Source organism: Melanaphis sacchari, unplaced genomic scaffold, assembly GCF_002803265.2.
Source record: "Melanaphis sacchari strain LSU unplaced genomic scaffold, SCAv2.0 Contig25_pilon_pilon, whole genome shotgun sequence".
NCBI classification, from domain to species: Eukaryota; Metazoa; Arthropoda; class Insecta; order Hemiptera; family Aphididae; genus Melanaphis; species Melanaphis sacchari.
This window is the reverse complement of record NW_020271133.1, coordinates 26,355-51,069: the sequence shown is the minus strand read 5'-3', so window position 1 is coordinate 51,069 and position 24,715 is coordinate 26,355. Positions and strand designations below refer to the sequence as shown.

Below are 24,715 nucleotides of genomic sequence, written 5' to 3'. Positions count from 1 at the left end.
TAATTAATTATACGCATGGGCATATACTCGTAAAATAGTTTAAAAAAAAATGATAAGTTATTTGGCATATTTTCTGCAATTAAAAGTATATGAAAATTCTGTCTCCTACATATTATATTTTTAAAAGTTCAATATGAGTTCAAATTATAAGTTAAGAATTCTCATACTTAAAATATAAAAAACTTGTTTCATAATTTTACGCATCGTTAACGGTTGTTTGAAAAGTTTAATAAATACTGTTTTCACTATCATAATATAAAGGTCAAATACTTATTTATAAAGTAAAGCTAAGTTCAATAAATTATATTTAAAAAAAAGTTTCATTCAACATTTTTAACATTATTAACACCTTAATTTTTTTTTTGATGATTTTAAATTATTTCATTAGGTAATAATAGAAAATAAATTCAAATATTAATCATGTATGGATAAATACAAAATATAATTCAGCATTATTTTAACCATACTCTATAGTATAGTTGTTTTTTTTTTAATACTAATTAGGTTTAATAATATGTTTTACTATAAAAAAGAAGTATTTGTGTTACAAATTTAAAATTAATGAAATGACTCTTATTTTTTGCGAATTGAATACTTTCTTATAATTAAATCTACCATGCATTGACTCAATTCTTGGATCATCGGGAATGATTTAAAGATCTGCTTTTTAAATGTAGCATCGTTGAGGATAGTACGATACAATTGTCTCTTTATACAGTTTAAACTCTATTATACATTAATTATCCTGTTTCTCAATTTATATTTTAAAGAGCGTTCATATTTTAACATATATGTGAATTAAGTAACTTAATTTGCTGCCAAGAAACGAAAGATAAATGCAAATAAAAAAATTTAAATATAATTAAAATGTATTAACTATTAATAAACTGCATTGGATAAATGATAATACGCCAATATAATTTTTTAAGGGCTAATACTAAAAATGCATATTTTTAAATATTTTAAAATCCAATTTATTTTTTATTATTATAACTTTAATACATATTTGTCAATATAATATGTGTTTTAAAATTAATATAACATAGAAAATCCAAATAAAAATAAGTATCACTATTAAGTAATTACCTAAAAAATTCGTTTTAAAATATGTGCAAATATATTTAATATATTTAATAGCCTATCACTAATTATTTATTATTATTTTTGATACACGGTACATATGTATTTATTATACATTCGTCGAATAGATGAGAGCCCGTACAAAAAATAAATTACAGCTCTTATGTATGATTATAATATTGATTAACATTTCTTTTGAATTTTACGGTAAAAATAAATAATATTGTAGGAGTGTCTTTGAAAAATTATATTTATCGAGAAGGGAAGTCGAAGGAAAAAAAAATAATGTCTGGTGGAAAAGTAGATGTACCTTTGACAGAAAAATTAAAATATTCCTATTAATAAGAGAAATACATTGCACGTAATTGTATGATGTTCAATTGAAATCCATTGATTTGACCCAGAATACTAAAAATCAAGGAGTACTTATAAAACTAAATACAATTTTTCTGAACATAAACGTAATGATACAGGCAATACTTAACCGCATAAATACATCGACATAGTTCTTGCATGAATTTAATTTTTTTGAATAATTCTTTAATAATACTGTTATTGTAATTTAAAGGTTAGTGTCAATTTATTATAAAATAGTTTGAATTGGAATACATCTAATAATATTATCAATATTATTGTAAGTTATTATAAACTAGATTATTTCAATATTTATTTACATAGGCATACACAGACATGAATTTTAAGACGATAATTCCTTTAAAATTCTTGAATCATTTAACAAAAAAATTATCTTAAAAAGTTATTATGCTTTGATGTTAATATTATTTACAAAAAATAGCAATATGCAATATATATTTTCCTAATCACGTACAATTTTTTTTATTATTTATTTTTTATTCAAAATATATCAATATAATATAACTTGTAATATTACAAGCCTTATAATATTTTGATAAAAATAATAAATAATATACAATAGTTATATAATTTAGAAAATTAGAAGTATTATTTGATATTCGAATTGCAATACATTATCATAAAAAAGTTTATTCTTTGCATTAAATTTAAAAATAACATAATATGTATTAATAAAAATGCTATTTTAATCATAGAACTTAGTAAATAAAGTCCATTAAATATATAATGAATGGTTCTTTAAATATATTTCTTAAATAGTTTCTATTTTATACTCCGAGTAGAAAAATTATTTCGTGTTACGATAATGTTATTTTTGTGTATAATATATTCGACATCACAAAATGTACAGGAACAATTATTTGTTTAAATTCTTAACATTCAGGAAGGTCATTGGTAGTAAACTTGACCTAATTAATGTTTTAAAGGTCATATAAAATTCTATACACTATTCTCTTAATAATTTGATAAAAAAAACTAACAAGAAACAGCAGGAAAATGAAAATATTTAAACATATTCCTGTTTTATAACATTTATTTCCTTTTTTTTTTTTTTAATAACCCGATAGACTTAAAATTTTTACAACATATTGATGATAACAGCTTTTAACTATAAGATAATTTTTAAAATATTTTAGCTTTTTTAAACTATTAATTAATACTTTACATTTTGGGGTTTTTTTTTTTTTTACAACTTAATCCATATAAGTAGCTGTTACAGCAATTTTTAAAATATCAAAAATACTTATTTAACTTAAGCAAATTTTTTTTATAGATTTTTAAATTTCAAATTCGACAAAATTCAAAATTTATTCATTCAAAAAATACACAATACATAATATATGTATATATATATAACGCACAATTTATATCAGAAAAAAAACTGTACATTCAAAACTATTTATTTAATTTTTAATTGGTATTTAAAGCAATAAGCAGAATACGGTTTCATTTACATTTGAGACGTTTTGGAAGATTACCGGAAATTGTAGGCACTATGAGATTTTTGACAAGAGGATTAGGGTCAGATTAGACGACTGTAGAAGCGTTTGTAATGTAGTTGAGCTTCTTTGTGCATGGTTTTCAATTTGAGTCCAGAATGAATTATATGGTTAGAGACATAACATAGAAGGGCATTAGTTAATTTTCTTATTTCAATTTTTCTTCTAACGGATTTAGTTATTTTTTTGTAATCTAAAAAATATTAATCGTAAAATCCAAAATGTTCGAAATATTTAAATTCATTTTAAACTACCACGATAATACAATCATGATAACAAGATAACAATAAAATAGTAAATATAAGTATTCAAAAAAAAAGAAGTATTTAATTTAATTTGTAACTTACGCCTCAGATAATATATCAGAAAATAATTTTAAATAATTTTTGGTTAATAATTAATATATTAAATAACAAAATTTTTACGATATAAAATATAAAATAAAATATTTGAAAACATTTCTATAAATAGATACATAGGTATGATGTATATAACCGTAAACTAAATAAAACTTTTAGTATATCACTAGATATATTATTAAATTTTTATAAAATTAGCATTATAGGTAATAAAAATGATCAAATTAACAATTAACAGTAAATCTATTTGATTTTAAGAATATTAATATACTCTTTGATACAACTACAATAATAGATAATATACAAAAATCGTTTTATACTATTGATACTAAAGTATAAATTAAGTCAAATAGATTAACAATGCTTTATCTAAACAAATAAACTATTCTTCTCTCGTATATCATATTTTTATGGATTTAAATAAACCTATATACCGTTTGATATTTAATATTTAAATTACATTAAATAGAAAATGGTAGGTACTTAAATTTCTACCCGTGATATTATTATCATTATTTTTTATTTAATTAAAAATGTTACGAATGAACACAATTATTTGATAAGTTTAAAAGGCAATAGCTCATGCATTTTAAAATGTACAATATACATGATATACTAGGCGTAATATTTTTCAGAAACAAAAATAAGGTTACTAAAATTTTGTCAATTAAGTTTCAATATGTTTTTATTCATATTATATCTATTTTAAATATGTACAATGTACGATATATTATTTACTTTTTCTAAGGCTTTAACATTAATGGTAAGTTTTCAACCTACGTTTGTAAGCATGTCAATTATGAGTTACATTATCTTAATTCAAATGATAATATCTACAATTTTTACATACTTTCATGGATTGATTATATTTTGTAAAAACATTTATATTTATTGATATGATAGTATTTTCGTTAAATGCTTACTGCAGAAATTATAGATAACTTAAAATGTTGCGTCCTTCGGAGTATTTAGACTAGTTGATAATTAAGTAATTTAATTGAAAGATTTTATATTACATGAGTTTTAAACTGGAGCCGGTTATTTGTTTATTAGATAGAAGTGTGATAGATGCGTGTGTCCTACTTTGATTCAAGTGATAATTACGTTGTCTCGTTTGTTAATATCAGTAAGATATTTTCATTTTTTTATGTTAATTTTTATATTCTTGTATTTATTTAAAAAGTAGGTAATAAAAAAAGTTATTCTTTTAATTGGCCATGCTTTCATTGTTTGTTTTTTAATGATGTTCAGTAGGTATCTCTGATTTTAAGTTTATTTTGTGGAAAACTTAAATGACGAGACTCCGTTTGTTATTCTGTTTTTAATTTCTGAGTATCCCAATAACTAAAAACCCATATGAATGTTAAGCTTTATATCAAATTAAAATCGTTGATACCTCGAACTCTTCCGCTGAACCTACTTTGGGTTCTTAAATTTAAGTAATGTAAAAAATCATATTTAACTTAAATATTTTGTGAATAATTTAAAGTTTTAATTCATTAAAATCAGTAATAAATGTTTTATTTATTTATTATCCAAAATATAGTCAAAATGATACGCTATTACTATCTTTAGCGTTTTATTACATTTCAATTAGACATGTTTATTAAATAACTTTTTTTTTATATTTTTGTTTGTAATGTTTAAATTAAAACACGTGCTATGTAATTACTTAAATAATATTTTAAATTTCTATTTGTGTTTTTTTTTTTTAATTTCTTGGTTATCATATATTATTGTCTAGTAATTTCCACTTTGAGTCAAACAAGTTCGACTGTATTAGTTATCTATATAAATTATTTTACGGTATGTACTTAAATGGTCCATTTTTTAGTTAAGAATATTTAGTTGTTCACTGTTGATGATAGTGTTAAGTTATCCAAGATCGAAAATATGATGATTTTCAATGCTTCTTAAATGAGTTGTATGCCATCAGTTTATAAATATGTATGTATGTCAGTATGTGTATGTAATTTTTACATTTAAATTGTGATTTGGGAAACTCCTGAATTCTACTATTTCACGGATTTCTCTTCAATGATCATGTTACCAAATTTTACAATTTCATGTTTGTTCATGGATTTTTTTTTTTTTTTTTGGGCTTTATTCTACATTGTGTTTTATGTAATTAATTAATTTTATTATATTATTATTAAATAAATTGAGTATTTTATATTCATTTTTAACCATTATATTAATTAACATATTTTTTCATTTACTTACCATAAAAAAGTTTTATTTAAATTGTATACATAATTACATATATTTATATGTATACGACATATAATATATAAGTACATAAAATAAATTATAAATAATAATAATTTATATTTGGAATGATAGGTATTAACCATTGTTTTTAATAGATAAACGTAAATTCTATAATCCTTCTTATTATGATAACATTTAACAAGCATATTAATATAATAATTTAATAGACTACTCTATACTATTTCAGCATAGTAGTACACTTTTAGTTATTATTATATATTTATCAATACATATTAAATATTCCTGCAAAAATAACATTAATAATAATATGGTTATAATATTAACTAATGAATCATTCAAATTTTAAAAATAAGAAATTCTAACTGGTAAATTTTGTAATTTTTTAGTTTAAATAAATACGTTTATTTTTAGTCATTACATTATTTCAGTTGCAATAGGTAGATACTAGTTATTATTAATTACATAAAAATAACTAACCTAGTGGCTTTATTTTGTAGAACATTAATACAAATTAAATATTTCATACTCAATTAGCTGTGACACATTGAAAACTACCTAGTACATATGCTAAATTCTGTAATAATACTCATTAATCATTATTATAATATTTCATATTAACAATATACAGTATACATACGTTAGTTACACAAAATAAATAAAAACGACTAGTGCGCACATACATTTATTGTGTTTAATAATTTAAAAAAAAATGTATTTAAATGAACTACACTATTCAATTTTTTCTCATCATAATATGGTGACAATCAAGTACATTTTACTTGTTAATTAAATATTATAAGTAAAAAAAAAAAAAAAAATACATCAAATAAATATTACCAGGTTTAATTACATCCCTCACTTATTTTTTACCATTCACAAAATACGCAATATGTCCAGAAAATAAGTTAAACATTTAAAATTTAAAATTTAAAAAAAAAAATGATAAAATAGTATAAAACACAAATAATACATTAGTTTCATTATAGTTTGCACCATTATGTAGACACTAGTCATAAGTTCATAACAGTTTTTATGTTCCTATATCGTTGGCATACAAATTACGTTTGTAGAAAATCTCTGTAGAGAGATTTTAAATTTGTAAAATAATTTTTAAACACTCGCAGCATGACGTATGAACTCACTAGTTTAAGTAATTTTATACATTTCCCACGAGTCAATAAAATAACCAAAATAATGTTTTTATTTATTTTTTCAATAATGTATTTTACTTATTTTTATTGCCAAACGGAAGATGTACCTTTGCTCATGGGTTTATTAATACACTAAACATAATTAAAATTAAAATTTAACAATTTAACTTTTAAATAAAACCATACAAGTTTATATTTATGATTATAAGGTGTATTTTATCAAACTTAAAAGTGTTAAATAAAAAAAATAAATTGTAAATACAACAAACTGTTTGATAATATTTTTATCTTATAAATTTATATTTATAAAATTTATTTTCATTATTTCATGTTATTTTATTATTACAGAAAATGTTAGACGTGTTGACGCAGTCTTGGGTGATAAAGCTGAACTTCCGTGTAACGTTCAAACTATCAAGAATTCAACAGAATCGCCGATTTTAATAATTTGGTATAGAGGACAAGACTATCCTATCTATAGGTAAGCAATTATTAACAACAAAAAGCTCATCTATTATCTGATAAATAAAACTAGTGAGGATAAAACTTCCAAGTGTAATAGATACATTACAAGGTATAAACAACAAGAATCAATCCGTTATTAACACTTGTATATTCTTTAAAACGTTATATACTCGAAAGACCCTCACGGCACGAACCGTTACTGAGTACTGACAACTAACTAACTGTTAACGGATGATAACAGTCCGTAACATACAATATATAATGTTATAAAATATGTTGCCATGGAAGATAACATATTATTAACCTTACACAAGTTAAGGCATTCAACTAGTTTAATTAAATTCCAAATCCAATATATACCTAGTAGAAAATTATTATACAAAAATATATACAAGAGATTTATGTGGAGAATAATTTTTAATTTTGGTATTACACCGAATATAAAATAAGTGAAATACTTGATCAAATGCGTACCATATACTTCAAAATTTTGACTGACGAATTATAAAATACTAATACGTAATATAATATTACTTATTCTTAGTTACTATAGTAATTAAATAACTCATATTTTTTAAAATCCATCATCTTAAAATATTATTTTAAATAAGATAGTCGATAGAGTACCTACATAAAATTTAATAATTTAGAAATACTAATTGATTTTAATATATTTAAGTACATAAACATTAATTAATAAAATCATCGTTTAATAATTTATAGTTAAAAAGGTGAGTTTTTATTTAAAAAAAAATAGAAGCTTGTATCGACACAGGTGTTCTTAAAATCTACAAAACTTAGAATTTGAATAATTAAAGGAAAACAACTGGCAAAGTTATTTTGCTGAATATTAGGTATCAATTATACATTGTAATTGAATGAGTCGCGGGAATATGATAATATATGCGTTGAATTTGAATTAAATTATAAATCGTTGTATATGTATATACATATACGAAAATTATATTATTTATTTATATTGAGTTTTTAAATTTATTTTTCTATCATTAATATAGTAAGTTGAACCAATATTTTTTTTTTTTTTAAATCGCATTATATATCAATAATTGTAATATAATTTTATGAAATAAACGTAAAGATGAATTTCAACTCATTACGAATAACGTTTTTTTAACAAATAATTAAAATCGATATTTTTTATTTAAATATCTAATTTAATGAAAAATTACAAATTTTGTTAAAATTTGAAATAAAATACCTGTCTCCCCCTTCCCGTTCATGATATGACAATAAAATGAGTTAAAACGCAAATACCGATTCTGAGCTGCGTGTGTGTTAAAAATTGCAATATTTTAGAGCCCATTGGTTTTATAATTAAAACCGTTTTTCCAGTCAAATTTCGAACATTAAACGATACTAGTCTTTTTATTAATCGATGGTATAAATGAAAATTGTTTACATACAAATTATATTATCGTATAATTATACGTAATTATGAGCGTTCCGAATATTTTATATATTTTTCTATCACAAAATTCATCAGTTAATAATTTATTAGACGTTTCCATTTATTGAAATATAACAACTCGTGTTTAAATTATGTAAACTACTTATATGTAATTCTAATAAAAAACAATATAGACCGCCTGGTACCACTGTCGTAAATAAATTCATTTAACTTAATACACCATAATATGATTAAATTTCTTTTTTTTAAAGTTAAACCAAAAATTGAAGAATTCTTTCATATTATAAGTTGCTGTCAACAAGTTTTTATTAATCACGACTATATAAATATATATTCTGCATTAGTCTTATAATGAAACTAACTGTAAGATATTTATATTTATCCATTGATTCAATAACGTGTTTCGTATAAATTTCAAAGTCACACTGCATCTAAATATTCGGGTGCAACGTCTAATGAAAAAGTACACCGCTTGACATTCAACCGGAAACTATTAATATCAATTCAAAACCCAAAGTTTCCAATTTAATATTATTCACTAAGCATAGCTATGTAAAGTAAATTGTATGCTATGTTGAAATATATTTCATCACCTTCCGAGATGTATTTTAAAATAACTTATTCAAAATTACAAGTGTTTTGCTTTTTCATTTACCTTCCTCAATAACGTAAAAACCACCTTACATTGAGCGTGCTATGTCGTAATAAAATTATTATGGTATAAAATAGAACCACCATATTGAGCTTTATCATTGTTCATTATCTAAACGAGAATTGTTATAAGAATATTTAAAATTTCAAAATATTGAGTTTATCGTTAACTATTTATCTATCCGAGTAAAATATTTTAAAATACAAATTCGCAAATGTTAAAACTAAATAATTCAAGCGTATTTAGCGTGTTACTTCTATAAACATTATTTCTTCAGACTTATCTCGAGATTATACTTGCATGTTATGTATTTGATTTTCTTTATAACAGGGTTATAAGAAAATATGAAAATAAGTCATTCATTAATGCATTTATTCTTTTTTTTTCTTTTTTTCTTTTTTTTTTTTAATAATTAAACACATGTCATATTCATGGCTGATTATGTCGCGTCGATGTAATCATTGTAAACTAACAATACTTATATAATTATAATGCACGTAGTCCACAGACTCGCACAACCAAATAATAATAATAATAGTACTATAGTACTAACAGATTCGGTTAGTTCTGACTTTTGTTCGCCTCGAACAATTACTGAATACTTTTGACAAATACTCTGTCCGACACAAAAAAAAAATATATTACAATATATATATTTTACAGTAGTATTTATATAGGAGGAATATTTTTTTTTGAAAAGTTAACACAGTACCATTTTTAATTTGTTCAATAACATGAATAAGTAATTTTAGCGAAATTTGGAAGGTCTCACTCAACCCCTTCTGGTGTCGCATCGAGGTTGAATATGACAAAAGACGGTAATTTTCTTATTATTTTATTTAATTCAAAAAATTTCGTACTTAGCGAAAAAATTTGAGAACCTAAATTATATATTTTAATATTGTCTATAGAAAACATTTTACAAAAATTGTCGTAAGTCCATTATTTTTTTAAGAAAAATTGATAATATCAAAATATTGTACTTATTTATTGAAATTGATTTTTTCGGTTAATTAAATATATTATATAATAATTATATTATTATTATTAAATATTATATATACATTATTTAATATCTTGTAAATATCAGAAAGCAAAAAATAATTATAACACATAGCAATATAGTAGTAGTATTAATTCTCCGCTAAATATAAAAATAATAAACATTGAACTTAACTTAACCCATGGTTTTGGTTTCATATGATCTGGCCCGACTATGCTTTTAAACAGACGTTGTGTTATTTGAAACTGTTCGATATCGTTCATATAACGCGTATCTATCATTATTTAAGACTTCTAAGCACATAATATAATTCTCTAAATCTGGAAATGAACTATTTATTACACCTGACCACAACTTCTACGTTAATTATTATGACGTTATAGTCTTCTTTATAATAAGATTGGCTTGCCTCTTTAGGTTTCAAGTTTTACTTTTTGTCACTTAATTTTTTGTCATACGCTACGCCACAGTATTAGCTCTAATATCATTAATGTTAAATTCCTCAGTCATATCGTTTTCTAATTCACTATGTATTTCATCAATACCCTACCCACCTAATTAACTCCGAACAACAATTTACTTGGGTTTTGCCCTGTCGCTGAATGTAGATTATTATTAATTACAAACTTGACTTTTTTAATTACTTGGTTTCATTTATTTTAAGTTACTGTCGACTTGGCTAACATTGGTTTAACAGATTTGTTCACTATTCCTACTTTGACTGTTAGTTCTAGATGTACTTGCCACTACAAGTATCAGAATAATCGATTAATTTTCTAAGAACTGTTTGAATACGGTGAACGTAAAAGCAGTATCCCGATTGCTTGCTATTTGTTTGAGTTTAGAATACATTTGAAAATAATTAATTAAATGTTCCTTTACTTCTTCAGTTTTCATAGTACGGCAAGAAAAAAGTTTGAAAAATTTCATAAAATTATAAATTACTACAAAATTTCTAATCATTTTCTTTAACGGCGGTCCTGATTGGTCTATAGTGTATAGTTGACAAAGGACGATCCCCTTTTAAAATTTTGTGGAAAAAACCTTCCTTTTTTTGACTAGAAACTGAAAATGTAATGCATTTTAAACAATTACTTATATAATGATGGAATTTTTCTTTTTTATTTAGGAACCAATATACTCGTGAAATAATTTCAACAATTTTATTTAACCTTATATATGCCATGTCATCGTAACACGTTTTTATAACATTCGATTCCATTTAATATGGAATGTAAAAGCATACACCTTTCTTTTCTGTATAAATAACCAATTACCTAGTTCGAAAAATTTAAGATCACTATTTTGTAATTTATTTCCGATTTTTACAATTACTCATCCATATTTTGACAAAGGACAAGTGTTTATTCGAACGAATTGGTCTCTAAGACGAGCATATCGTGACACCTGCCGAGTACATCTACATATATTGCATTCTTTTACCCAGACAGTGCATTATTTCGTAGCCATCATTTTGTAGAAATATTGCCCACCTCAGTACACGTGTATTTATATCGCGTTTATTTAATGTCAACCGGAAAGTGTCAGAATCGGTTATGACTCGAAAATGTATCGTATTTCTGTTAAATAAACGTGAAAACGTTTCACTGCGTTTACAACGGCTAAACTTTATAATTCAAAATAGTGTAATTTAGCTTCATTTGGAGATTTACGTTGACTTAAATAAAATACTGCTTTTAATAATCCATTTTTCTATTGGCATTGCAATAATATTGTGCCGAGCCGCTGAATCCAGATGAGCTTGCATTGCATTGTTGCTCTGTATCGGCAGCTGTAGAATAAATAGATAACTCTGGGGATTCTGTAAGTACAACTTTTAATGATTTCAAAAAATTTTGTTCATCCTCAAAAAAAAAAAAAAAACTGCGTCATGCTTTACAAATCCGTATACTGTAGACGTTATGTTATTATCGAAAAACCAGGAATAAATCGACGAAAATAGTTGGCTAAGCCTAAAAATTGCTTAACTTGTATCTGGTTTTTTGGTATTGGATAAGCGAGCTTAAAGTCTATGCGTTTTGTACGAATTCCATTTTTTTGACTAAATAACCCAAATATTCAATTTCGAAAAAAAAAAACAGTAAAAACATTTATTTATTCGAAACTGTAACCTATGTATCGCGGCTAATTGAAAAACTTTTTTTAACATCGTAAAATGTTCGGAAAACATATGAGTCGCAATTATTAGATCGTCCAAATATATAAATAAATCGCCGTCATGAATCAATTCTAAAAATTTGTTTTGAATAAATCGATTGAACAATTTTGGCGCGTTTGACAATCCTAATGACTAATGGCCTTTTTGCACATTTAAATGGACCCATTGCGGGAGTAACGAACGAAGTAAAAGGTATTGACTGTTATTCCATAGGTACGTTATGAAATCCATTTATTTTAAATCTTACGACGTAAATATTTTTTTCACTTCTTAACCTACCTAATTGATCGCCAATTAACGGTGTCGAGAAATTGTCTTTGACGGTAATCTTATTCAGTTCTATATTCTCTGTATTTTTCTGATATTTTTTTTTTTTTACTAACACGATAGAATTACAGTTAAGACTGCTGTTATTCGATTGAATAATACCTTCACGATACTACTTACGATCGCTTGTTTACTAAATGAAAGTCGCCTAGGGTGGAAAAAAAGGTCGGTAGTGTTTAAGAATTATTTTAATTTCGAAATCAATACCGCTGTCACCTGAATTATAATTTATCTATTTTGACACCAACAATTGTATTCTTTATCATACATACTAATTATTTCACTTTTTAATTCGCGATCTAAATCAAGACTTGCATTTAAGCAGTTATTTTAATAGCGTGCATATCTGGGCCGTCATCAATACATACAATTTCGTTAAAATTGTCAACACTCTCCCCATCATACTTAGGTACTAACAGTAATAATGTTTTATTTTATTATTAGTCAATTCGATTTTAAATCCTGGTTGGGTCAAAAAGTCCTTATCAAAAATAGCACTCGCTTTCATCGTTCTGGTTGGTATACTTTCCAATTTATTATGAAATTTAAAATGCATTATATTATTATCAATTGGTCTTCAAAATACCAATTACATTTAACTTCGCGTCATCAATACCGAAAATTCTTTAACTTTTTACTGGTTTAATTATTAAATAGTTATTTGGAACAAATTCACCTTTTAACGAATTAATTGAACTACCTGTATTCACTATCGCGCCGTGGAAACAAAATGCGCATGTTTAAAACTGGTAAATTTCATTAAAATCTAGAGAAATTGTTATTTCATTCGACGTTTTACTTTATTGCAGTTTTAACAATTCCATAAGCATACTGTTTTTAACTATTAATATGTTTTAAAACGCGTTTGTATCAGTGGTACTTGTAACTGTAGATATCGTTCCTTCATGCTGCAGGTTGTCGTTCGTGCGTACATCATTCATCTGTATATTTCCTACATAATCGTCTGACTGAAAATCATTCGACAGTTGATCATTGCATTCGTTCTCTAGTGCATTCACATTTGTTTTCATAAGCTTTGGCCCAATTGCTTTAACCTTTTTCTTAGTTTTGTTTACGCGTACAAAATAAACAAAAATGGAGAACGAAAAAAAAAAAATAATGATCTGATTCACTTGTTGTTCACTTTCCAACACTGTATTTGTTCAATCCTACTTTTTAAAATTTTTAGAAAAATTAAAAATAAGTCATTCGTTTTTTAATTTATTAATGCATCTTTTTTTATTTAATAATTTAATACATGTCACATTCACGGCCGATTTTATCACGTCGACGTGAACTTAAATAATAATAATTACAATAAATATGGTTGACCGACGCACACAGCAAAATAATAATAATAGTACCAACAATAGTTGTATAAATAATATATATGTCAATCATATACGAATACTACAGACATAGCTGTGCTAGATGTTAGGAATATGCTTGTTATTTTCCATTGCATATCAGAGTCATTGACGTCCTGATTTTAAGATTAATTTTGAGAAGTTTAGTGTTTTTATGTGCATACAGATAAAAATTAAGGTAGAAAAAAAATGACGATATACGTAAATTGATCAATATTTAAAGTTAAATATTAAATCAATAAGTATTGTAGCTTTTACTGAATTAATAATATTTATGTAAGTATTCATCATCGATTGAATCCTTCGGGTTTAACGAAATATATATTTTTTTTTAATGAATTGATAATAAATAATAATATAAACTTTATACTTTAATAACAGTGTGGATCATCGGGAACACAAGACAATTAAACATTGGTCGGATCATTCTATGGAAGACAGAATCTATTACACAGAAAACAAAGGATTTGCTGTTTTAATAATTGAGGACATCCGTACAACTGATGGGGGTCAATACAGGTGCCGAGAGGATTTCAAGTATTCTCCGACACGCAACAATTTCATTTTACTCGATATTATCAGTAAGTATTTATTGCATAATATACAGCTCGTAGCTGCAGTTAAATAAATAATTTGAATAGACTAAAATACTGAGTGAGATTAAACATAATTAACCTATACTCCATCATGATGTATTTTGTGCTCATACCTATTTCATATTATCTTTCTCGTACTATGTTTATACATTGAATTTTACGAAAATTTTTACTTCTACGTTCTACCATTTCTATATTATTATCGTTGTTTTCGTTGTATTTTGTACCTACATATTTATTTAAATTGTTAAGCTTTGATGCATAATCACGAGTGAGCTTATTATTTATTGTTGAAAGTTACTAATGAAACCAAATTAGGTAACTTTGGTACATATAAGTTATAAATGATTATCTATTAACCATCTCTGAAAGCTACATACCATAATAGGTATAATTTTTTCAGAGAGGAAGGAATAAGGATTATCCGATTGACCGGAGAACATAATATATGTTATGCATATTAAATATAATATTATGTAATAAAAAATGTTTGTACTCTTTTAACTTTATTATTTTCTTATAGTATTTTACATTTTAGAAATTATATGAAAACTAAATTAAAATCATACCTTTCTTGATATTTTCATTAAGGATCGAAAATTTTGAACTTTTTCGTGGTATTAAATTACAGTGTACGAGTATATAGTATTAAAAAATTATTATTTTTTTTCTTGAACAAATCGCGGTGCGTACATAAAATAATATAAATGCAAACGTTAATACAATATGTCAGTAATCACATAATCCAATAAACTAATTTAATAAATATATCACGCACAAATATTAGCTATCACACATACCCAATGATGGATGTTACCAAAATTCTAAAAACAAATATTATTATCAAACACGAAAAGATGAAGTTAAGCATTCAGTATTATATATTTTTAAATACGAGTAATATGTAATACTCTCGAAAAATTAATGTATTATAATATTATAAAAATGTGTATTTTATCTAAATTTCCATTAAAAACAGGTACATGATTTTTTTTTTTTTTTTTTGATTGCTCACATCACTAAATAATGAATATAATAATTCCCATTACCCAAACAATCAAAACATTTCTTTTGATTTTACCACCGTTATTATTTATTAAATACTAGATATAAGTGTTTATAATATTATGTTGTATAACACATAATTTGAATTTGTTTATGACTTCAGGAAAACCCAAATTAAAGTACAATAAGTTAGACAAATGTTTTTGTAATTTTAATAGCTGTTGTTCGAAAGAGTTCTAAAAAAATCTAGGATAAAACAATATTGATAAGAAAAAAAACATTAACAGTATTTCATATACCTACTTATTATCTAATATTATATTATTAGCTTTAAGAAGATATCACGCGCACGTGTGTTGTATTTGTCTTACAAACGTACAATATATCTAGGAAATTTATGTTTTGAATTGACTTGACCTATATACTACCAAACTTAAATATAAAAAACATTGCTTAATTTTTTAAGCAAGTTATGATCATATAAAATATGAAAAATTATAAATTCTCTTAACTCGCTTAAAAATTAAAAATATTGTTAAAAGAAAACGATGAGAAAGCACAATAATTTTTGTAGGCTTAAGTTTTATAATAAGTCAATTATCTACATAATTTTATTGAGCTTATTAAAACTTAAGATTGTTTTTAGCAGCGTAAGTCTACTTACTATATGAAACAAATACAATACGAAACTCTTAAAGGTGAACGCTAATTTTCTAAATGTTTTAATGTTTTTAAAAATAATTTTAGGTCAATACAAAACGAAATTTTTTTTACTATTATTTTTATTTGTTAAAATAATTATATTTATTGATCGAGTAAAGTTAAGAACTAGTTTGTTTTTTGTTGTTTTTTTTTTTTGCACACTATTTTATTAAAGCATATTTACACATTACCTAGCTTTTTAATGATATTTATTTCACATATGTTTAAAACATAATATTTATGAAACATATTAAATGTTAATATAATGTTTAAAAAAGATATTTATGTTTTAATAACTGCAGTAAAAACTAAAAATTAAAAATATCTATAACTACTATTCTAAAAATAAATTTTTCGTTAATAGTATTACCATAAAAATATCAGACGGGTAAAGCAAATGCTTCAGGTTCAAAATAAATATTTGATTATCGATCATTACTGCGTAGAGACTAGAAACCATTGGAATATATACTAAATGCATTGAAAATAAAATTCCATCTGTAATAAATAATAATAATCGCGTATATTAAAATATATTCACATGAAATAAATGTACAGATTCATGTAATTGCATACGTGAATTAATAATTGTACTGGTAAATTTAACTACACGTATACCTGTGAACTTCTACGTTTGAAATAATAATTTCCACGTGAAATAAAGACCTCTAATAAAAATACATAAAATAATTTACTACTTTTTAATACACTCTAAAAAAATATGTAAGCATTTAAAAAAGTAAAAACTCAAAACTGATAAATGAGTTAATATACTTACCTAATTTAATAATTAATTGAAAACATACATAAAATTGATTAATAATTAAATTATTGTTCATAAAAGTGCATAACTGGTTTCCGCCAAAAGTGCACATTTACTTTTCCCACCAAATGAAAAAAGTTTCACGAAATTCGTTTAATTTAAATTATTTTTCCGTTGTAAAACATCTATTGAGTACCTATTTTCCAACCAATGTAGGTCCAACCAATAATAAATTTATCGCTGATTAAATGACTGTTTTTCCAACGCTATCAATTATGTTGCTAATCTTTTTTATTGTATCAGTTGAACTGTACAAAAGAAACCAATACCATTAATTTTACGACGCAGCCTATCATTTTATTTGTTGAAAAAATGAATCGGTTGAAAAGGGAAAGATACACTTTTAGTAGAAACGGGTAACTCCCTTATAAAATTGCAATAATATTTAAGTGAGTACCATTGTTGATTGTTGTGTAATAACGACATATGACGTTAAATTATCGTAAACAATTTTGCGTGAAAAATAACCACTCAAACTCTAGTAAAAAATTAAATTCATGTACTATAGAAAAAAATATTTTTCCATGCCATGACGTTAAATACTAATACAATTGTTTAAGTTAAAAAAAAAACTCAAAAACAACTTATTTTAAAAAAATAATCACTTTGTTTGTATTAATGATATTAAAAAAAATAAAAGCCCTATGGTACAGAAAATGTTGCCTTTTTATCATGTATGACTGTTCCCTGAGTGGTTCTTTTTCATGCGAAACAGTTTTTAACAACAATTTATGGGTGTATGGAAGTCCTCTTAATTGTGAAAAAAAAGGTCTTAAATTTGCACTTAAAAAAGATAAAGTTATAAATATGCACTCTTATTTTCAAAACTAAAAACGTTTAGAAATATTATAGAAAGTGTTGACATATTTTATTTATGTTGTCGCCTAAAACAATATACGTGTGTACCAAACACATTTCTAACTAAATTTAAAAAAATAAAAAAATAAATAAATATTATTGATTTATAAGGGTGAATAACCAATAAGTAAATAACATGAATAACATTCGAGCGCTAAATTAATTAATATTATATATAATTATACATTATGTATAGAGTAATTTTTGTTTTACATTTTATTCGTTATAGATAATATGAATAAAAATCACACGAACTTTAATAACAGAAGGTTATTGTTATTTTACATTATTTGGGATTATTTAAGCGGTTAAATAAATAACCATATAAATTGTCAAAAAATGTCAATAGCCAAGACATAATATTGTATTATGTATAATATTATTTTATTTTACTACAATAATAGCATTAAAAAAAAAAAAAAAAAAATTAAAAATTAAAATAAACTAATACGATTTATGGTAGGTATATAGTAAATATAAAAGGTTATTTAATAATATTTTTTTAAACATATATCCATTATTATTATAGTACCGCCAAGCAGACTGGAAATTTTAGACAGTCAGAATAACGTCGCTCAGAATTCCACATTGCCACCTGTCATGGAAAACGGAACATTGGAAATCACATGTAAAGCTTACGATGGTATGTATACAATTATTTATATTAAAAAACAAAACAAGAAAAAAAAAAACCAGACACATATCTCGTTTATAATTTATTTGAAAGTATTGAATAAATTTGTCACTGATTTGGGTAGAACATGTACAATGTATTAGTCGCACTATATACAGAACACGAACACATATATTTATCTATATATCTACTTATAAAAATGAAACTAGAAAACGTTTTGAGAGACCTTTTTTTCTAACGAGTAACGATTGAGATTTTTTTACATGGATATCTTATTCTCCTGTCAAGTGTGTTTTGTACTCTCGGCGTACTGTTAATATCGACCGACTTAACGACAAACGTCGCGCATTGTACGTATTGTTTCGCATAACTGTCACGCGTCGGTCACTTGCTTACTATCTAGGAAACTATTGCTGTGTAAGTATAAATTATACTTTTCGAATAATTTTAAAATAAAAGTGCTTCTTGGGTATTTGAAGTATCATTTTATTATTAAATAATATCAAAAAATTATATTGATGATCTTAACAAAATCAATATGATATTAATATTTGAGTTAACAGAGCAAACTTTTTTTTGATTGAAACTTTTCATAGAGAAAACAAAATTGATTATAAAGTGAAATTATTTAGTTAGGTATTTGTATTTAAACACGTTGGTTTAAGTACTTACATTTGCTCTTAAATACTATTAATCAAAAATATTTAAAATATGCTTCATAGTTTGTAAACAATTTTTAAACTAAAATATCTGCATCTCAATTCAAATACAAACGAATAATGAATTTTTACTTTGCTATTGGTTGATGTCTACAGTTGTTATAATTAACATTGTTAGAGCGACCAAATTTCAGTATGGATTTTCAACTGATTAGGTAGTCAAGAAGGATTAAATATAAATTGTAGTAGTGCAGAGGGTAGTAATACTAGTGAGTTTGATTTCTGGTCCAATGGTTTTAATGGTTTGATATACAATTACGATAGCGTTTAATGTACGTCAGATTTGATAGTGTTTTATTTTTTATTTTCTCCATTTATTAATTTGTATACTATAATTATTATTATTATATTTATTAAATTAAATTCCAAATGATATAACTAAAACAAATGGCTACAAAGTATTAATTTTATTTTTTTTAGCTTATGTCGTAATGGATTAACAAAATCACTTGGTATCTATTTATTTTTAATTAATCGTCAACTCTTTTGATTGCGATTTTTTTTTCAACTTGTTTATTTTTGATTTTCAAATGTTTTATTTATAACTATTTTACTTTTATTTTGCCCATCATCCCTTATCGCCTTTTTGGAGTAGTTAAAATATTTCAACTTTCAACTTTAAAGGTTGTTTCTAGAGAAGAAATTTATATTTTATAGGAGAAAAGATCAAAAGAAAAAAATCCAAAGTATTTTTCATGATAATTAGAAAAACTAATAAAAAAAAAAATCGTGTAAAAACTGAAATTTATTTGGTTTTTTTATTAACTATAGATATTTAAAATTTTCAATGAATATTTAAATTAACAATAATCTTACACCATATCATATTAATATCATATTAATTTTTTAATATTTTGGCTCTTTTGAGTTTTTATATGAATTTTAAATGTTTTATTAATTTTAATTATTTTTGATTAATCAAAAAGTTTTAAAATTTAACAAAAAAAAAAAAAATAAATATTTTATAATTTCATTTACATTCTAAGTAAATTATTCAAACGACAAAATAACAAAAATACCTTATTTTTCATCTAATTATATTTGTCAAAATTTGAACTTCATGCTCACAAAAGCTATAACGACTTTATTTTATAACTACTCTATGATAAAATTACTTATAAGAAACATTTTATTATATTGTTTAGCAATAAATTAAGAAATAAAAGTGTTAAGCTGAATAAATTAAACAAATTAGAATATCATATGCTAATAAATAGCGTAAAATCAGTACAAATATTTTGAAAATGTTGTTTTCTATAGAAAGTAATTAAATAAATAAATAATTAATAACTTTTTTCCAGTTATTATGCTTAATGTTTTTAATTAATTTCAATAAATAACTTAAATTATTTGAAGAAAAAAAAAATCGTTATTTTATATATACCTAATTAGCCACTTTTATAAAAATGTTCAAACTTTTATAAACGTTATTAGTGATAATATAATATAAAGTTTAAATAAAAAAAAAAGAACACATAAATATAAAACCAAGACAATAATTTTACATGCAACATGTTTAAATACTTTAAAGTTTTTTTTTTTAATGTTTTGTATAAATATATATAAATTGGATACAAAATTTCAATTATTTTAAAATCATCCTTTAATTTAAAAAAAAAACAAATATTATATTACTTAAATAATATACACACTAAATTAATCGTGTTCTTAATATTAATTTTTATTAATTTTTAATTTATTCTTATGAAATATATATACACAGATATGTACACTAATGTATAAGAGAATAATTCGATTTAAATTTTTTAGAACTATTTAAATATTCCATAACAATTTTATAAATAACTACGCAGTATGTTTAGGTGGGTTATATCTGACTATTGTAAAAAAATATTGAAAATAAATCGACGAGTGTCGTTTAAATAGTAATATAGGTATGTTTTTAAGTAAAATAAAATAATCAATGGATATTAGATAACATAGCTATAGAAACAAAATGACACATATAGGGGAACTAAAGTCAATTCCAATAATCTGTAAAACCTACAATTCTTACTTGAATTGGCTTTGAAAACTAATAATCTTGCCGTAAGAATTTATCACACCACCTTCACAAAAACCTTTATATTTTTACTTTACTTGATTAGTTTATCGTAGTATTGATGATAAAAATATATAAATATATCACAATATCATTATACAACAAAATATATTTTACCATCCCAAAAATACTTGAGCATTTAGTTTAAAAAATGTTATGTTAAAATATAATTAAATTTAACATGATAAAATGAACCTATAAGAATCTAACTCAATATTTAACTAACATAAGCTAAAAATATATTATATACATTTATATTATAAATATTTATATTAACCATAAGACTTTGAGTGTTGAAAAGTTTCTTTGAAGCCATTTTATTGTATTTTCTTAACTTTTATTTAATTTAATTACTATAGAAATATTATTTAGATTCTAAATACTTAATAAACGTTATTTCTGATAATATATATATTTCTATTTGAATAAATTTTTATTTTTATTAATTTCTTTATAATGTTAAAATAAAATACAAAATTATATATTTAAATATTGGTTTTAGAAACATTAACGTAAACAAAAATGAAAATGAAAAAAAAATTCATAAATATAAATTTTTAATGTAAAATGTTGAAATTTTTATAATTATTAATGTGAATAATTACTTTATATGATTGATATTTATTTTATTATATATGTGGTTCCTGATTACTAATTAAGTATTATTTAAAAAAACTGAATGTTTCCTATAGAAAAAGTATTAGTGATACAGTGAAAATAAAAACTCTCATTTCATAGTAACTGTATACATATTTAACAAGTCGTAACAACAATCGTCCATTAAAATATACATTAATGTTAATAGCAGTGGCGTAGCGTGAATCTTAGTGGCCCTATATAGCCTTTAAAAGAATAAACCCCTCTTTAATACAGAATTTGAATTGTTATAAAAATTTTGCTAAATACCTAGTGATTCAAACTGATAATAATAATAATAACTATAATTATTATACGAGTATAATGAATAAACATATTATTTTACTACTTATACGTTTATAAAAGCAATTACACTGTAATATTATGATGTTTAGTGTATACTTAAGAATTAACTTTTAAAGCTTTCTTTTGAGCGAGCTTATCAACGACGACTGACGCTAAAAATATTATCTATGTGAGTGACGTGCTCAAGATATATATACCAATGACGGGTTGAAACTTCTTATTTAGTTGGACGCTCTCGTTTATATCTGCGGAAACCAACTTATGTAAACATGTGTACGCGTTTGTTTTAGAATAACAAAAACATCAAGTTAAAATAAAATATAATTAAAGTATATTTAATATAGAAATCATATACGCCTAAATGGTAAAATGTAAAATGGCACATAGTTTTTTAAATTTTAGTACATACTTCATTTATTTTACTTGAATTATTATAGACTAGAGAAATTAATCTACTTACAATATCAGTTATTTCGTATGCGTAGATTCACAGACGTTGTACTTAAAATTAAATTATTTTCAGGAGCATCTCTATTACAAAAACGCTTATTTGTGGGAATAAAATCTCTTTTCTAATGTATTATATTCTTAATTTTCTTTTAAAACTTTCACTTAAATGTACACGTTTATATGTTATCAAATGACAAAACACGACACTTTTACTAATATAACTAAATCTTACGTTGTTGCCGACTGCAGTTACCTTAAAATGGCAGCGCTGCAATTGCCGCATATGTTATATAATAGTTTATTTTTATAACGAACCGTTTAAAAAAAACTAGTGACATAAGTATGCAAGATGATATACGCCGTAGCCGTACATTTAATTATTTCGTGTTTCAAATCAAATTATTTTCAACATAAATAAAATTTAAATGAAAGAAAAGAAAATGTTTAGTTTTTTTTTTTTTTTAACGTAATAATAAGGAAGCTGTACTCCCATTTGTTGAACATACCTCGAGAGCCCCGGCTTAAATACGCCAAAATTTAATATGAGCAATAATATTTCAAATGAGTTAGCCGTTTTTGCTTATTTGTACTTCGTAAATGATCATAAGTGTGTGTGAAGATGTATAATGTTAAAAGAACACTTGTTCTCGCGTACTGAATAAATTTGTATATGTCTTGTATTTATCACGTATTATTTCACTGCTAAAATGATCAATTTTCATTCCATTATAATGATTAATTGATACCAACCAATTCGACAATTTGATTGTATCATAAAACATCTTAAATATTAGTATGTTAGATTTGGATTATATAGACACTTAAACACTTTCCATTTATTAATACGAAAAAATGTTATGCATTATATAATTAACGAAAATGTATACAACAAAACAAACTCTAATTTTTTAAGATGTACATATAGGTACATAAAAAGATTTAAATAAGACAAGACTAAAAATACAAACTTATTTTTAAAATCAATATCGTAAAGTATATTGATTATCGAGTAGTTATTATACAAAAAACAGTTTTTTTAGAATTTCATTCATAATTTTATATTTTGTTTATAACCAAGACAGTTATACCTAACTTTAAAAATAAATTAATAACAAAAAGTTCCATATTCAACAATAAGTAAAATCCAAAATATTATTATATTTTGATAACTTATAATTAAAAATTAAAAATATAACATAAAAAAAATCAAAAACACAAAAATTACAATCGTTATATTAATCATTGTAATACTCTAACACAAGTCAACGATGGAAATTAAGCACCATAAATTCATATTATTATTGTATGGTGTATATCATAAACTATTATACGTTTAATAATATAAATAATAATATGGTTTAAAAAACACCTTAATAATTTTGAAAAATACCCCCTAATAATCATAATCTTTATATAACGTTAGTATCAACAAAATTCCAATACGCTTACTTCGCAAAAATCTAAATCTAATTTTGTAAGTCTAAAGATAGTATGTGTATGTTTTTTACAGTTTAAAGTGTTTAAATATGTAAAAATTAATTATAAATTTATATCATCCTTAAAGTTTTTAAAAATACACTTGAAGTTTTAAATGAACTTCAAGTTTTGATTGTACATTTTTAAACAAAAACGGCCACCAAAAGATAAAAAATAAATATACATATTTTATATGCATACAAAAAAATTAATTAAGTGTAATAACTGATGTGTTCAGTCTTAATATATATTTTTTTTGCACTTTTTTGACATTTTTAGAGAAAACAGGACTATCCAATTAAAAAAATAAAACATAATTTTAAAAATTCT

The 24,715-nt window shown here is 23.6% G+C and overlaps 1 protein-coding gene across 1 annotated transcript in view; it reads left to right on the top strand.

Moving 5' to 3' along the window:
• LOC112595184 (nephrin-like) overlaps positions 1 to 24,715 on the top strand; it is a 57,111-nt gene that overhangs the window by 8,030 nt on the left and 24,366 nt on the right. The window contains exons 2-4 of the mRNA XM_025340308.1: positions 7,045 to 7,177; positions 14,500 to 14,699; positions 18,632 to 18,745. Coding sequence (XP_025196093.1) covers positions 14,549 to 14,699; positions 18,632 to 18,745 — 265 coding nt within the window. The 5' untranslated portion in view covers positions 7,045 to 7,177; positions 14,500 to 14,548. The remainder of the gene's footprint in view (positions 1 to 7,044; positions 7,178 to 14,499; positions 14,700 to 18,631; positions 18,746 to 24,715) is intronic.